The sequence below is a fragment of the Hemibagrus wyckioides genome, linkage group LG20 (genome assembly GCF_019097595.1).
Source record: "Hemibagrus wyckioides isolate EC202008001 linkage group LG20, SWU_Hwy_1.0, whole genome shotgun sequence".
Lineage (NCBI taxonomy): Eukaryota > Metazoa > Chordata > Actinopteri > Siluriformes > Bagridae > Hemibagrus > Hemibagrus wyckioides.
This window is the reverse complement of record NC_080729.1, coordinates 159818-176772: the sequence shown is the minus strand read 5'-3', so window position 1 is coordinate 176772 and position 16955 is coordinate 159818. Positions and strand designations below refer to the sequence as shown.

Genomic DNA, 16955 nt, shown 5'->3' with positions numbered 1-16955 from the left:
TGGGGTGTGCAAGAGTGTGTGTGAGGGGTGTGAGGGGTGTGTACGTGTGTGTGAGGGGTGTGTGGGGTGTGTAAGAGTGTGTGTGAGGGGTGTGTAAGAGTGTGTGTGAGGGGTATGTGGGGTGTGTAAGAGTGTGTGTGAGGGGTGTGTGGGGTGTGTAAGAGTGTTTGTGAGGGGTGTGTGGGGTGTGTAAGAGTGTGTGTGAGGGGTGTGTAAGAGTGTGTGTGAGGGGTGTGTGGGGTGTGTAAGAGTGTGTGTGAGGGGTGTGTGGGGTGTGTAAGAGTGTGTGTGAGGGGTGTGTGGGGTGTGTAAGAGTGTGTGTGAGGGGTGTGTGGGGTGTGTAAGAGTGTGTGTGAGGGGTGTGTGGGGTGTGTAAGAGTGTGTGTGAGAGGTGTGTGGGTTGTGTAAGAGTGTGTGTGAGGGGTGTGTAAGAGTGTGTGTGAAGGGTGTGTGGGGTGTGTAAGAGTGTGTGTGAGGGGTGTGAGGGGTGTGTAAGAGTGTGTGTGAGGGGTGTGTAAGAGTGTGTGTGAGGGGTGTGTGGGGTGTGTAAGAGTGTGTGTGAGGGGTGTGTGGGGTGTGTAAGAGTGTGTGTGAGGGGTGTGTGGGGTGTGTAAGAGTGTGTGTGAGGGGTGTGTGGGGTGTGTAAGAGTGTGTGTGAGGGGTGTGTGGGGTGTGTAAGAGTGTGTGTGAGGGGTGTGTGGAGTGTGTAAGAGTGTGTGTGAGGGGTGTGTGGGGTGTGTAAGAGTGTGTGTGAGGGGTGTGTGGGGTGTGTAAGAGTGTGTGTGAGGGGTGTGTGGGGTGTGTAAGAGTGTGTGTGAGGGGTGTGTGGGGTGTGTAAGAGTGTGTGTGAGGGGTGTGTGGGGTGTGTAAGAGTGTGTGTGAGGGGTGTGTAAGAGTGTGTGTGAGGGGTGTGTGGGGTGTGTAAGAGTGTGTGTGAGGGGTGTGTGGGGTGTGTAAGAGTGTGTGTGAGGGGTGTGTGGGGTGTGTAAGAGTGTGTGTGAGGGGTGTGTGGGGTGTGTAAGAGTGTGTGTGAGGGGTGTGTGGGGTGTGTAAGAGTGTGTGTGAGGGGTGTGTGGGGTGTGTAAGAGTGTGTGTGAGGGGTGTGTAAGAGTGTGTGTGAGGGGTGTGTGGGGTGTGTAAGAGTGTGTGTGAGGGGTGTGTGGGGTGTGTAAGAGTGTGTGTGAGGGGTGTGTGGGGTGTGTAAGAGTGTGTGTGAGGGGTGTGTGGGGTGTGTGGGGTGTGTAAGAGTGTGTGTGAGGGGTGTGTAAGAGTGTGTGTGAGGGGTGTGTGGGGTGTGTAAGAGTGTGTGTGAGGGGTGTGTGGGGTGTGTAAGAGTGTGTGTGAGGGGTGTGTAAGAGTGTGTGTGAGGGGTGTGTGGGGTGTGTAAGAGTGTTTGTGAGGGGTGTGTGGGGTGTGTAAGAGTGTGTGTGAGGGGTGTGTGGGGTGTGTAAGAGTGTGTGTGAGGGGTGTGTGGGGTGTGTAAGAGTGTGTGTGAGGGGTGTGTAAGAGTGTGTGTGAGGGGTGTGAGGGGTGTGTAAGAGTGTGTGTGAGGGGTGTGTGGGGTGTGTAAGAGTGTGTGTGAGGGGTGTGTGGGGTGTGTAAGAGTGTGTGTGAGGGGTGTGTGGGGTGTGTAAGAGTGTGTGTGAGGGGTGTGTAAGAGTGTGTGTGAGGGGTGTGTGGGGTGTGTAAGAGTGTGTGTGAGGGGTGTGTGGGGTGTGTAAGAGTGTGTGTGAGGGGTGTGTGGGGTGTGTAAGAGTGTGTGTGAGGGGTGTGTGGGGTGTGTAAGAGTGTGTGTGAGGGGTGTGTGGGGTGTGTAAGAGTGTGTGTGAGGGGTGTGTAAGAGTGTGTGTGAGGGGTGTGTGGGGTGTGTAAGAGTGTGTGTGAGGGGTGTGTGGGGTGTGTAAGAGTGTGTGTGAGGGGTGTGTGGGGTGTGTAAGAGTGTGTGTGAGGGGTGTGTGGGGTGTGTAAGAGTGTGTGTGAGGGGTGTGTGGGGTGTGTAAGAGTGTGTGTGAGGGGTGTGTGGGGTGTGTAAGAGTGTGTGTGAGGGGTGTGTGGGGTGTGTAAGAGTGTGTGTGAGGGGTGTGTGGGGTGTGTAAGAGTGTGTGTGAGGGGTGTGTGGGGTGTGTAAGAGTGTGTGGGGTGTGTAAGAGTGTGTGTGAGGGGTGTGTGGGGTGTGTAAGAGTGTGTGTGAGGGGTGTGTAAGAGTGTGTGGGGTGTGTAAGAGTGTGTGGGGTGTGTAAGAGTGTGTGGGGTGTGTAAGAGTGTGTGTGAGGGGTGTGTGGGGTGTGTAAGAGTGTGTGAGGGTTGTGTAAGAGTGTGTGTGAGGGGTGTGTAAGAGTGTGTGTGAGGGGTGTGTAAGAGTGTGTGTGAGGGGTGTGTGGGGTGTGTAAGAGTGTGTGTGAGAGGTGTGTGGGGTGTGTAAGAGTGTGTGTGAGGGGTGTGTAAGAGTGTGTGTGAGGGGTGTGTGGGGTGTGTAAGAGTGTGTGTGAGGGGTGTGTGGGGTGTGTAAGAGTGTTTGTGAGGGGTGTGTGGGGTGTGTAAGAGTGTGTGTGAGGGGTGTGTTGGGTGTGTAAGAGTGTGTGTGAGGGGTGTGTGGGGTGTGTAAGAGTGTGTGTGAGGGGTGTGTGGGGTGTGTAAGAGTGTGTGTGAGGGGTGTGAGGGGTGTGTAAGAGTGTGTGTGAGGGGTGTGGGGGGGTGTAAGAGTGTGAGTGAGGGGTGTGTAAGAGTGTGTGTGAGGGGTGTGTGGGGTGTGTAAGAGTGTGTGTGAGGGGTGTGTAAGAGTGTGTGTGAGGGGTGTGTGGGGTGTGTAAGAGTGTGTGTGAGGGGTGTGTAAGAGTGTGTGTGAGGGGTGTGTAAGAGTGTGTGTGAGGGGTGTGTAAGAGTGTGTGTGAGGGGTGTGTGGGGTGTGTAAGAATGTGTGTGAGGGGTGTTTGGGATGTGTAAGAGTGTGTGTGAGGGGTGTGTGGGGTGTGTATGAGTGTGTGTGAGGGGTGTGTGGGGTGTGTAAGAGTGTGTGTGAGGGGTGTGTGGGGTGTGTAAGAGTGTGTGTGAGGGGTGTGTGGGGTGTGTAAGAGTGTGTGTGAGGGGTGTGTGAGGGGTGTGTGTGGGGTGTGTAAGAGTGTGTGTGAGGGGTGTGTGGGGTGTGTAAGAGTGTGTGTGAGGGGTGTGTGGGGTGTGTAAGAGTGTGTGTGAGGGGTGTGTGGGGTGTGTGGGGTGTGTAAGAGTGTGTGTGAGGGGTGTGTAAGAGTGTGTGTGAGGGGTGTGTGGGGTGTGTAAGAGTGTGTGTGAGGGGTGTGTAAGAGTGTGTGTGAGGGGTGTGTGGGGTGTGTAAGAGTGTGTGTGAGGGGTGTGTGGGGTGTGTAAGAGTGTTTGTGAGGGGTGTGTGGGGTGTGTAAGAGTGTGTGTGAGGGGTGTGTGGGGTGTGTAAGAGTGTGTGTGAGGGGTGTGTAAGAGTGTGTGTGAGGGGTGTGTGGGGTGTGTAAGAGTGTGTGTGAGGGGTGTGTGGGGTGTGTAAGAGTGTGTGTGAGGGGTGTGTGGGGTGTGTAAGAGTGTGTGTGAGGGGTGTGTGGGGTGTGTAAGAGTGTGTGTGAGGGGTGTTTAAGAGTGTTTGTGAGGGGTGTGTGGGGTGTGTAAGAGTGTGTGTGAGGGGTGTGTAAGAGTGTGTGTGAGGGGTGTGTGGGGTGTGTAAGAGTGTGTGTGAGGGGTGTGTGGGGTGTGCAAGAGTGTGTGTGAGGGGTGTGTGGGGTGTGCAAGAGTGTGTGTGAGGGGTGTGAGGGGTGTTTAAGAGTGTGTGTGAGGGGTGTGTGGGGTGTGTAAGAGTGTGTGTGAGGGGTGTGTGGGGTGTGTAAGAGTGTGTGTGAGGGGTGTGTGGGGTGTGTAAGAGTGTGTGTGAGGGGTGTGTGGGATGTGTAAGAGTGTGTGTGAGGGGTGTGTGGGGTGTGTAAGAGTGTGTGTGAGGGGTGTGTGGGGTGTGTAAGAGTGTGTGTGAGGGGTGTGTGGGGTGTGTAAGAGTGTGTGTGAGGGGTGTGTGGGGTGTGTAAGAGTGTGTGTGAGGGGTGTGTGGGGTGTGTAAGAGTGTGTGTGAGGGGTGTGTGGGGTGTGTGAGGGGTGTGTGTCGGGTGTGTAAGAGTGTGTGTGAGGGGTATGTGGGGTGTGTAAGAGTGTGTGTGAGGGGTGTGTGGGGTGTGTAAGAGTGTGTGTGAGGGGTGTGTGGGGTGTGTAAGAGTGTGTGTGAGGGGTGTGTGGGGTGTGTGAGGGGTGTGTGTGGGGTGTGTAAGAGTGTGTGAGGGGTGTGTGGGGTGTGTAAGAGTGTGTGTGAGGGGTGTGTGGGGTGTGTAAGAGTGTGTGTGAGGGGTGTGTAAGAGTGTGTGTGAGGGGTGTGTGGGGTGTGTAAGAGTGTGTGTGAGGGGTGTGTAAGAGTGTGTGTGAGGGGTGTGTGGGGTGTGTAAGAGTGTGTGTGAGGGGTGTGTAAGAGTGTGTGTGAGGGGTGTGTGGGGTGTGTAAGAGTGTGTGTGAGGGGTGTGTGGGGTGTGTAAGAGTGTGTGTGAGGGGTGTGTAAGAGTGTGTGTGAGGGGTGTGTGGGGTGTGTAAGAGTGTGTGTGAGGGGTGTGTGGGGTGTGTAAGAGTGTGTGTGAGGGGTGTGTGGGGTGTGTAAGAGTGTGTGTGAGGGGTGTGTAAGAGTGTGTGTGAGGGGTGTGTGGGGTGTGTAAGAGTGTGTGTGAGGGGTGTGTGGGGTGTGTGAGGGGTGTGTGTGGGGTGTGTAAGAGTGTGTGTGAGGGGTGTGTAAGAGTGTGTGTGAGGGGTGTGTGGGGTGTGTAAGATTGTGTGTGAGGGGTGTGTAAGAGTGTGTGTGAGGGGTGTGTGGGGTGTGTAATAGTGTTTGTGAGGGGTTTGTGGGGTGTGTAAGAGTGTGTGTGAGGGGTGTGTAAGAGTGTGTGTGAGGGGTGGATGGGGTGTGTAAGAGTGTGTGTGAGGGGTGTGTGGGGTGTGCAAGAGTGTGTGTGAGGGGTGTGAGGGGTGTGTAAGAGTGTGTGTGAGGGGTGTGTAAGAGTGTGTGTGAGGGGTATGTGGGGTGTGTAAGAGTGTGTGTGAGGGGTGTGTGGGGTGTGTAAGAGTGTTTGTGAGGGGTGTGTGGGGTGTGTAAGAGTGTGTGTGAGGGGTGTGTAAGAGTGTGTGTGAGGGGTGTGTGGGGTGTGTAAGAGTGTGTGTGAGGGGTGTGTGGGGTGTGTAAGAGTGTGTGTGAGGGGTGTGTGGGGTGTGTAAGAGTGTGTGTGAGGGGTGTGTGGGGTGTGTAAGAGTGTGTGTGAGGGATGTGTGGGGTGTGTAAGAGTGTGTGTGAGAGGTGTGTGGGGTGTGTAAGATTGTGTGTGAAAGGTGTGTGGGTTGTGTAAGAGTGTGTGTGAGGGGTGTGTAAGAGTGTGTGTGAGGGGTGTGTGGGGTGTGTAAGAGTGTGTGTGAGGGGTGTGTAAGAGTGTGTGTGAGGGGTGTGTGGGGTGTGTAAGAGTGTGTGTGAGGGGCGTGTGGGGTGTGTAAGAGTGTGTGTGAGGGGTGTGTGGGGTGTGTAAGAGTGTGTGTGAGGGGTGTGTGGGGTGTGTAAGAGTGTGTGTGAGGGGTTTGTGGGGTGTGTAAGAGTGTGTGTGAGGGGTGTGTAAGAGTGTGTGTGAGGGGTGTGTGGGGTGTGTAAGAGTGTGTGTGAGGGGTGTGTAAGAGTGTGTGTGAGGGGTGTGTGGGGTGTGTAAGAGTGTGTGTGAGGGGTGTGTAAGAGTGTGTGTGAGGGCTGTGTGGGGTGTGTAAGAGTGTGTGTGAGGGGTGTGTGGGGTGTGTAAGAGTGTGTGTGAGGGGTGTGTGGGGTGTGTAAGAGTGTGTGTGAGGGGTGTGTGGGGTGTGTGAGGGGTGTGTGTGGGGTGTGTAAGAGTGTGTGTGAGGGGTGTGTAAGAGTGTGTGTGAGGGGTGTGTGGGGTGTGTAAGAGTGTGTGTGAGGGGTGTGTGGGGTGTGTAAGAGTGTGTGTGAGGGGTGTGTGGGGTGTGTAAGAGTGTGTGTGAGGGGTGTGTGGGGTGTGTAAGAGTGTGTGTGAGGGGTGTGTGGGGTGTGTAAGAGTGTGTGTGAGGGGTGTGTGAGGGGTGTGTGTCTGTCCTCACTATCCCCTGAAGGGTCTTGTGATCTGAGACGGTGCAGTTCCCAAACCAGGCAGTGATGCAGCTGCTCAGGACGCTCTCCATGGTCCCTCTGTAGAACACAGTCAGGATGGGGGAGGGAGATGGGCTTTCCTCAGCCTCCTCAGGAAGTAGAGACGCTGCTGGGCTTTCTGGGTGATGGAGCTGGTGTTGAGTGACCAGGTGAAGTTCTCTGCCAGATGAACATCAAGGAATTTGGTGCTCTTGACGATCTCCACAGAGGATCCGTCGATGAACAGTGGAGAATGGTCACTCTGTGCTCTCCTGAAGTCAACAACCATCTCTTTGGTCTTGTCAACGTTCAGGGAGAGGTTGTCGGCTCTGCACCAGGCTGTTAGATGTTGCACCTCCTCTCTGTATGCTGACTCGTCGTTCTTGCTGATGAGACCCACCACGGTCGTGTCATCTGCGAACTTGACGATGTGGTTGGAGATGTGCATTGCTGCACAGTCGTGAGTCAGCAGAGTGAACAGCAGTGGACTGAGCACACAGCCCTGAGGAGCTCCAGTGCTCAGTGTGGTGGTGCTGGAGATACTGCTCCCGATCCGGACTGACTGAGGTCTCCCAGTCAGGAAATCCAGGATCCAGTTGCAGAGAGAGGTGTTCAGGCCCAGGAGACTCAGCTTCTCAATCAGCTGCTGAGGGATGATTGTGTTGAATGCTGAACTGAAATCTATGAACAGCATTCATACATATGTGTCCTTACAGTCCAGGTGTGTGAGGGCCAGATGGAGGGTTGTGGTGATGGCGTCGTCCGTGGAACGGTTAGGACGAAACACAAACTGCGAGGGGTCCAGCGAGGGTGGTAGCTGTGACTTGATGTGCCTCACGACGAGCCTCTCGAAGCATTTCATCACGATTGGTGTGAGTGCAACGGGATGATAGTCATTGAGGCAGGAAACCGTAGACTTCTTTGGCAGATACATGGTCAGGTCAGACAGATACAGGGTCAGATACAGGGTCAGGTCAGACAGATACAGGGTCAGATACATGGTCAGGTCAGACAGATACAGGGTCAGATACAGGGTCAGGTCAGACAGATACAGGGTCAGATACATGGTCAGGTCAGACAGATACAGGGTCAGATACAGGGTCAGGTCAGACAGATACAGGGTCAGATACATGGTCAGGTAAGTCAGATACAGGGTCAGATACATGGTCAGGTCAGTCAGATACAGGGTCAGTTCAGTCAGATACAGGGTCAGATACAGGGTCAGGTCAGTCAGATACAGGGTCAGATACATGGTCAGGTCAGTCAGATACAGGGTCAGATATAGGGTCAGGTCAGTCAGATACAGGGTCAGATACATGGTCAGGTCAGTCAGATACAGGGTCAGATACAGGGTCAGGTCAGTCAGATACAGGGTCAGATACAGGGTCAGATACAGGGTCAGGTCAGTCAGATACAGGGTCAGATACAGGGTCAGGTCAGTCAGATACAGGGTCAGATACATGGTCAGGTCAGTCAGATACAGGGTCAGATACAGGGTCAGGTCAGTCAGATAGGGTCAGATACAGGGTCAGGTCAGTCAGATACAGGGTCAGATACATGGTCAGGTCAGTCAGATACAGGGTCAGGTCAGTCAGATACAGGGTCAGGTCAGTCAGATACAGGGTCAGATACAGGGTCAGGTCAGTCAGATACAGGGTCAGATACAGGGTCAGGTCAGTCAGATACAGGGTCAGATATAGGGTCAGGTCAGTCAGATACAGGGTCAGATACATGGTCAGGTCAGTCAGATACAGGGTCAGATACAGGGTCAGGTCAGTCAGATACAGGGTCAGATACATGGTCAGGTCAGTCAGATACAGGGTCAGATACAGGGTCAGGTCAGTCAGATACAGGGTCAGATACAGGGTCAGGTCAGTCAGATACAGGGTCAGATACAGGGTCAGGTCAGTCAGATACAGGGTCAGATACAGGGTCAGGTCAGTCAGATACAGGGTCAGATACAGGGTCAGGTCAGTCAGATACAGGGTCAGATACAGGGTCAGGTCAGTCAGATACAGGGTCAGATACATGGTCAGGTCAGTCAGATACAGGGTCAGATACATGGTCAGGTCAGTCAGATACAGGGTCAGATACAGGGTCAGGTCAGTCAGATACAGGGTCAGATACAGGGTCAGGTCAGTCAGATACAGGGTCAGATACAGGGTCAGGTCAGTCAGATACAGGGTCAGATACAGGGTCAGGTCAGTCAGATACAGGGTCAGATACAGGGTCAGGTCAGTCAGATACAGGGTCAGATACAGGGTCAGGTCAGTCAGATACAGGGTCAGATACATGGTCAGGTCAGTCAGATACAGGGTCAGATACAGGGTCAGATACATGGTCAGGTCAGTCAGATACAGGGTCAGATACATGGTCAGGTCAGTCAGATACAGGGTCAGATACAGGGTCAGGTCAGTCAGATACAGGGTCAGGTCAGTCAGATACAGGGTCAGATACAGGGTCAGGTCAGTCAGATACAGGGTCAGATACATGGTCAGGTCAGTCAGATACAGGGTCAGATACAGGGTCAGGTCAGTCAGATACAGGGTCAGATACAGGGTCAGGTCAGTCAGATACAGGGTCAGGTCAGTCAGATACAGGGTCAGATACAGGGTCAGGTCAGTCAGATACAGGGTCAGATACATGGTCAGGTCAGTCAGATACAGGGTCAGATACAGGGTCAGGTCAGTCAGATACAGGGTCAGATACAGGGTCAGGTCAGTCAGATACAGGGTCAGATACATGGTCAGGTCAGTCAGATACAGGGTCAGATACAGGGTCAGGTCAGTCAGATACAGGGTCAGATACAGGGTCAGGTCAGTCAGATACAGGGTCAGATACAGGGTCAGGTCAGTCAGATACAGGGTCAGATACAGGGTCAGGTCAGTCAGATACAGAGTACATTACACATTTCTGGCATTTGGCAGACGCTCTTATCCAGAGCGATATACAAAAGTGCTTTAAGTCTCTATCATTGAAAACATTAACCCTGGGTCAGTAGATTACAGACTCAGGAGACCAGGAGCCTAAAATTGGAATATTTTTTTAAATTTTTTTTTTTAAATAAACCATATAACTACATAAACAGTGAACGGTAAGAGCTAGTTTAAGTGCCTCAGGAAAAGGTAGGTCTTAAGACGTCGTTTGAAGACAGTCAGAGACTCTGCTGTACGGACATCTAGGAGAAGTTCATTCCACCACCTCGGTGCCAGAACAGAGAAGAGTCTAGATGAATACCTATAAACAGTCTGAAAGGTTCATATTTGTGTGTAAATGTCTAAAATAAACTGAAATTTCAGATCTTACTGCACGCAAAACCAAGAAAAAACAGTGGCTAAAATATACAATTATTAAATAAAACACAGAAAGAAACAAATTATTTGTTGTAATTCGATCTCCAGTTTATTTGTAGTTGAGCTCAGAGGAATCACACTGCCACCTGCTGGTGAGGAGGAGTTTAGTTTTACTGCTCAGTCTAACAGTCTAGAGGAGCAGAGAAAGAGAAGAACTGCAGACTCTTTCTGAAAGTGTTGAACTTTATTTAAGAGAAGGTCATGGTTATAGAGTCTTTGTTCTTTGGAATGGTTAGGTGTTATATAATAAAGCAGGTAATATAAAGATCCTGTCAAAATGTTGATAAATGATAAGCGAGGCATGTTTTGGTCATTTAAATAATAATCTTTATTCATCCAACACTTTTTATTTATAAATGAATCCCAATACACTTTACATCAAAAGATTAATGACTGCATTCATCCACATCACATTTCACTCCTTTCATCTCTGTCCTGCTACATTAACAGGAGAAATTTCTTCCACAGCTTCTTCTCCTCCAGTCCACAGTCTCCTCACTTCACTCCATTTCATTCCGGGTGACATGATTTACACTGAGGCTCGGGAAGCTTGCAGAGAAAAATACACCGACCTCGTCACTGTGTACTCTGATGAAGACACACTAACACTAAACACTAAACTGGTTAAACTGGTGATGAAGACTGCTATGGGTTACGGCTGGATCGGACTCTATCGTGGTCAGTTCAGTGAGAAATGGTCTAATGGTGATCCTGTAACATTCAGAAATCTGACAGGGGATTGTGGGACATCAGACTGCTGTGCTGCTATGAAGCCTGATGGTTCATGGGAAAGTCTTCAGTGCAGAGGGACAAGATATTTCATGTGTTATGAAGAAGGTACCTTCAGGTGACTTCATTACAGAATAACTATAAAATATAAATATAATACAGAAAAATATATTTTTAACCTCCACAGATGCTTCCTCACAGACTCCTAATTATCATCTAATCCCTGAGACTAAGACCTGGTATGAAGCTCAGCATTACTGCAGACAGATATACACTGACCTGGTCAGCATCAGAGATCAGCAGCACAATGAAGAGGTGAAGATTAAAGGGTTAAACAGCACCATGTCCTTCTGGATCGGCCTGCTGCAGGATGACTGGCAGTGGACTGATGGAGGAAACTCCACCTACAGAAACTGGGAGAGCGGTCAACCTTCATCATCACCATCCGACTGTGTAATACTGAGGAAGGAAGAATTGAGATGGTGCTCAGTCCCGTGCGATAATATTCACTCTGCTCTGTGCTCCAACAGTAAGTGTGGACTTTCTGAAGAGTAAAATGGTCTCAGCAATCTTCTGTATGAAGACTAGAACACTGATGTGAGTCTCTCTCTCTGATATCACTCTAAACCATCCTCCTCCTTTTGGGTTTTTGTGTCTCTATCAGTTTCCATCCATGTGAGTGAAGTGACTCTGAGCTGGGAGAAAGCTCTGGATTACTGTCAGGAAGAGGACAGAGGTGGACTGCTGCAGATTGAGTCTGAAGATGACCAGAAGGATGTGATGAAAGAGCTTAAAAGGGGGCGTGTTTCTGAGCCTGTGTGGGTGGGGCTTAGACAGAGCCGACTCTTCGGGTTCTGGATTTGGCCCGATGGGAAGGCTGTGTTTCCGTACTCCAACTGGGACGAAGGGAAACAGCCTGAACATCAGCTCTCTCAGCACTGCGGTGCCGTCGTTCCACAGAGAGACTACAGATGGAGAGACATGAACTGTCGGGCTCAGTACAGGGTTCTGTGTCACAGCACATGTTCTCACTGAGCCACTACACTTCCCTGATCAGTCAAGAACACTGATACTTTAAACATCTGAATGCATTCAATTTTATAATCATTTCTCTTGTGCATATATAATTATTATTAATTCATTTAATTCTTCAAGCTTAGAGACTGTGTGTGGTTATTTATGGTTAAATTTAAATAAATACAGCAATGGAAATATTTATTCTTGAGAATTAAAGAGATAGAAATCAGCTTCATTTATATTTGTAATTATTTTAAACCTTATATATTTAATTGCTATAATAATAAAACTCAGTGTGGGATTGTGGATTAATAATCTTATTTTTTGTGATACTGAAATAAATATTCTGAAAGATTCAGTTTATTCTGAATTTGTCAAAATGTTGGAAAATGTGTAGATAAACACACAAACTCCAAAAAAAAGCAAAAAAACATTCACACTTAAATCACACATACTCACGCGCGCGCACACACACACACACACACATACACACACACACACACACACACACACACACACACACACACACACACACACACACACGCACACGCACACGCACACGCACAAAACCCAAACAATCAGTCCTGGAAAGCATTCAGTGTTTCTAAATTCACTGCCAATAAAAACTCCTCATGGAGTTTATTTTTATTGAGTCCGAACTCTCCACCCTGCAGCGGTCAGTCAGTACTTTACAGCTACTGAATCATTCTTCCACTTTATTCACTGCAGAAGTGTGTGCTGCTCAGTGCTGCACTGCCCCGTGGTCACTACAGTACTGGCCCGTCTCTCTCTGTTTGCCACTACTGACCTCTGCTGTCTCCTGTGGTTGTGTGTGTGATGCTCCACATTTCATTTCCTTTGCACTGCAGCACCTTTCTATGGACATGATCAAATCATCTTGACTTCATGACTGGACACCAGAGAGTTCACTAAACTCTTGAGACTTGAGTTGAGATCAAACTCCTCCACCATCCTGAGGAACCTCCACCACATCACACACAGATTGCTGGAATAATTATTACTACTATGGGATTTTTAAAAAAAAAAAAAAAAAAGGCAACACACAGTTTGGGGGTGAAGGGGGGTGGGGGGTTTATTTTTTAAACCAAATTACACAGCGCTTTAAAACTTTATAACACCAATTACAATAAAATGGGCGTCTTTCTTTTTCTGATCCTAAAGTGACATTTTTTAAGTCTGGGACAAATTCAAAGCCAATTATCAGGGAATATCCAGAGACTTTTACACACACACAGGGAAATAAACGTGGGGAAAAATGAGAATTGATTTAAAACAGAAAATATATTTAAAAACAGTAAAAGTGGTGTATAGAGACGCGAGTCTGCAGAGGAAAGAACTCACTCCTGGACACCTGTAATTAAAACTAAATTAAAAAACCTTAAAATCAGGTTCTTATTGGAAAACGGAGCCAATGTGTGTGTAAAAGTCTGACGTTATAACTACATACATTTCTAAACCTTGCACTTGCAGAACCTGGACACAGTGCAGAGGGACGTCCAGGGCCCAGAGGGACGTCCAGGGCCCAGAGGGACGTCCAGGGCCCAGAGGGACGTCCAGGGCCCAGAGGGACGTCCACACACTACAGTACAGATATTTTCTTCTTTTTTTCTTTTTTTTTTTTAAACAAAAATAATTTCAGCATTTGAAATCAAGCCACATCGTCATCATGACTTACATTCAGTGTTGTTACTAAAAATACTTTATCAGCAGGTTTAAAACAACCCTGCGTTTAATGTACAATATACTACAAGGTTTTATACATTTCATTATTTACACGACTCCGGGTCTAGAGTCGCCTTCCAGCTGACCGTTAACGCGCCCGTGTGCAGGAGAGAAGACGTGTTCAGGCACGTGTGACGATCGGATACACCATATAATCGTGATAAAGCTACGATGTGATGGGATTGTGTTTGTACTGATGAGCCACACGGCACTAATACATTTCATTTTAAATCGTTTACTATATTTAGGGAAGATATCGGAGCTCTAGGGTCGGGCGGTTACACGATACGACACGTGCCTGAACACGTTACACGAGTCTGAAATGAGGCGACGGTTTCACTACACGCTCACAATGTGGAGACACAGTGCAAGTCAAAGGAGTCAGATACGCCTAAAACTTTGGCCCCTTTTTTTAAAGTGTAAACAGATTAAATGCTACAACACGACTATAACGACATGCTGCATGATGAACAGGCGAATGAAGTCCTACAGAGGGATGATCAACACTCCTCCGTCTCTCTCCATACGCCTTCCTCTGCATGGTTCACCATAAAGCTGCCGTACGTCACCGACTGCATCCACTTCCTCCTCTCTGTCTACATCCTGGAAACCCTATGCTGATGTCATGGCTCAGGGTGGACATACCCTACTCTGGAGCTGCTGTGATTTAGGGTTGCTGTAATAAGAAGCGCTCCGTTAAACTGGTCTGAATCTAAACCGGATATAAATGGAGCTCTACTCCACAGCGTAGATTCCTAACAGTGAGGTACTGACCATCAGCACACACACACACACACACACACACACACACACACACACACACACACACACACACACATCTGTAACCACATGACCAGGAGGGCCGGCTGTACGCCGTAAACTTCAACACCTGATTGAATAAAAGCAAAACAAAGGAGGCGCTGCTTATTTACACACCGTGTTGAATCCCAGCTCCCATAGTGCAGTGCGCACAGCGCTAATTATAAAAGTACAGGAGCTGAAAGCACACAGTGTGTGTGGGCCACATTGTGAGGATAAATCAGAACTAACACACACACGTACACACACATTCGCATTGCATTAAACATTTTCTCTTCCTCAAAAAAACAAACAAACCCAGAACACGTGAACAGCCTGATGGATTTTCTCTGATCTATAAACCTGTGTGGGAGAAAGGTGTGACAGTACAGGTGAGAGTGAGATGACTGCATTGTGAGAACTCTCTATCTGCACTTTAACACTATCGCGGGTTAGATGTTTAATGCTGCAGATCGTTACTGTGCTGATTTCCTGTAGTAAATATAAAAATGTTGTGATGTGTGAGGACGTCTCTCATCACACACTGACTATCGTTAACGGCCAACAAAAAAAAACAAAAAAACATGAGATCGTTCAGAAGGAAATTCGTTTTGTTCATCTAGATGTTGGACTCCGTTAACCGCTCCTCCCTCCTGTAAGGCTGCAGTGACGCAATATCTGTGCTAAACTTTTAAAAAAAAACTATATACAGTTAAAGAGGAACCGTTTGCAGAAATGGTCCCAATTAAAATCACAGCGCTGCAGCGTTGCAGGGGAGTGGAGCCTGGTATGAAGTCACTGACGGTTCGTTAACATTGATTTTTACGCCTGTACTTTGAGAAGGCTCTTCAACTGAAAGGCCATCATCTCACGTCGATCACAGGGAATCATGGGAAGGGAAACCCAGTGACTAGGAGGTTTGGGGAGAACACTAGGAGAAGGCGGCTCGCTGAATTTGGCACCGGCGTAGGCATGGCTGCACTGTGTGACCAGAATGTTGTTCAGGTGAGTCACGGCTCCTCCCCAGCACTGATTGCTGTAGGAGAAGCGAACGGAGCCGCCGTTCTTCTCTGTCAGTTTCTCGGGAGAGGTCGGAGCACCGGGAGATGTGGAAAAGGCGCCGGCGTGCTGGTTCCTGCACCTGGGCTTGGCCTTGCCAACGTGGTGGTGCTTTTTGGAGGCAGAGTGATCGGGATGGGGTGCTGGAATGTTGTATCTCTCACCGCCTCCCATTCTGATTGTGCTGGATGTCACCTGATTACACACAACATAAATAACCGAGTGGAATTAGAGCCCAAGTTCCTGTAGCCGTGATAAACCTGAGACTGACAGAAAGAATACTGATACAGAAATAAACATAAAGCACAACAAAAAGATAATCAGCCCAGACTCGCATAATGAAACACACAACAGGATCAGACCAGAGGTTTCACATTGTTGAGAACATCTGGATCTTAATGATAAAAGAAACAATAAGGGGAAAAACTTAAGGAATCATCTTTACCATGAACAGCGTTAAAACTTCATGAATGCATCTGAATTCCTGATCTAATCTTCATCACTCATCACCCTCTCTAAACTACTTCCAGAAAACACTCTTATTTCAGAACATGTGTGTGTGTAAAGGTTATTAGCTGGACACAGTTTCCTGCTGTCAGAAAATATCCAGTGCATGTTTATTTATAATTCCAATAAACACTCATTTAAAAAAGGGACAAAACCATAGCATGCTTCATGATATTGAAAATAACACTGCAGGCTAAACTGCACTGCATTAAAGTCCACTGTGTACATAATAAAGTCATATACTTCAGTATGCAGGTTTCAAAAACCCACAGACTTAAACACATTGTTGTGCTTCATCATCATCATCATCATCATCACACGGTTGTGTCCCTCAGCTGTACCTCTTTGTTGTTGATGTAAAGTGGACTCTGCAGAGGTTCCTCCTCCTCACGGTCTCCTCACTGATCTGTCTCCAGGTCCTCGAAGTCCGTCTGCTTCTCACTGCACGCGTCTTTAACTCGGACTTTACGGTGTTTCTGGACTTTACGGACTTTATGGTGTTCATGTGCCAAAGAGCGACGTTTTGTGGTGAATCCGAGCTGAACATCAACTCACCTCGGCAAACACGGCGCCCCAGGAAGCCCTGAAATCTACAGATAAAAACAAATGTTATTTTATCTTACAGCTGGATTTAAACCTATAAAAGTTTAAAACAGCATTAATTATAAAATATACATAAACTACATAATCCTGTGCGTTCACAAGACAAAGGCTCTTCGACGCCTGAACTGCGGATATTTACATTCTTGTTCCATTCAGTCGACATTACCCAAATAAATTAGATTTTATACTTTAAAATAAAAACCTGAACTCAAACATTAAAGTAAATCGAACACACCCGAGGAGAAAGGTCCAACAAACAAAAAGTTGGAGCCGTACCAAAACAAAGAGCTGCCTCTCACAATATGGCGGCCGATCGATTGGTTTACCTTTTCCACCCACATTCTGTAAATCCCTCCTCCTGCGCATGGATTGGCCAGAGCGTCGTATTTACAATCGTCTAGCCAATGGACGCTCAGAGATAATAAACACTATCCAATCCTAACGGAAAGGTCGAGACGAACCAGCTGTAAAACGGGTGCGGAAAAAGACCTCTATCTGGATTTCTAAGCTAACTTTGCTAACTAATTAGCAAACAAGAAAAAAGACGTCTTACCGACTTCCTTAAGGAACTGTTGTCGCGAACGCCAGCTGCAGCAGTTCGGTGAAACAAGCTACTTCCTTCAGGAGTCAACAACTTCTTCGACCCGATACCACAAATGATATTGATATTGATATCGATATCGATATCTCTCTCTCTCTCTCTCTCTCTCTCTCTCTCTCTCTCTCTCCTTCTCTTCGTCTATCTCACAACAAAATGGCTCCTCAGTCAAGAATAAGTCTCGCAGCTGGGAAGCGACCAATCAGCATCGAGCACTGACTTGGTGTGACCAATAGGAGAGAGCGACACGCTTGTTGCTGCCTTTGTTACGTCACGAGCTTTAAGACGGTGACGCAGTTTCATAAAGAAAACTTCTTTTTCTGAGTTTTCACTTTGTTCAACATTTTACTGTCGACTTACTAAACTAATTATTCGGTTTATC

At 48.5% G+C, this 16955-nt stretch overlaps 2 protein-coding genes across 5 annotated transcripts in view; one reads left to right on the top strand and one right to left on the bottom strand.

Moving 5' to 3' along the window:
• Window positions 1-11336, top strand: part of LOC131370956 (macrophage mannose receptor 1-like) — a 31182-nt gene extending 19846 nt beyond the window's left edge. Inside the window, exons 3-5 of the mRNA XM_058418591.1 lie at window positions 9988-10356; window positions 10436-10777; window positions 10913-11336. Coding sequence (XP_058274574.1) covers window positions 9988-10356; window positions 10436-10777; window positions 10913-11283 — 1082 coding nt within the window. The 3' untranslated portion in view covers window positions 11284-11336. The remainder of the gene's footprint in view (window positions 1-9987; window positions 10357-10435; window positions 10778-10912) is intronic.
• Window positions 11337-14310: 2974 nt separating this feature from the next.
• pnrc2 (proline-rich nuclear receptor coactivator 2) lies at window positions 14311-16724 on the bottom strand. Of its 4 annotated transcripts, none has more exons than XM_058418593.1 (3): window positions 16529-16724; window positions 15714-15962; window positions 14311-15060 (listed from the first exon to the last, which is right to left on the bottom strand). In XM_058418593.1, exon 3 carries the CDS (start codon window positions 15037-15039, stop codon window positions 14629-14631), a length of 411 nt encoding a protein of 136 aa, XP_058274576.1. In that variant the 5' UTR covers window positions 15040-15060; window positions 15714-15962; window positions 16529-16724; the 3' UTR covers window positions 14311-14628. The 4 variants fall into 4 exon arrangements, with proteins under 4 accessions (XP_058274576.1, XP_058274579.1, XP_058274577.1 ...); XM_058418596.1 differs by lacking the exon at window positions 16529-16724 and adding an exon at window positions 16302-16435; XM_058418594.1 differs by lacking the exon at window positions 16529-16724 and adding an exon at window positions 16211-16348.
• Window positions 16725-16955: the final 231 nt, after the last annotated feature.

Excerpts from the sequence above, each read along its gene's own strand:
- pnrc2 (XM_058418593.1), bottom strand. The coding sequence starts at position 15,039 with ATGGGAGGCGGTGAGAGATACAACATTCCAGCACCCCATCCCGATCAC.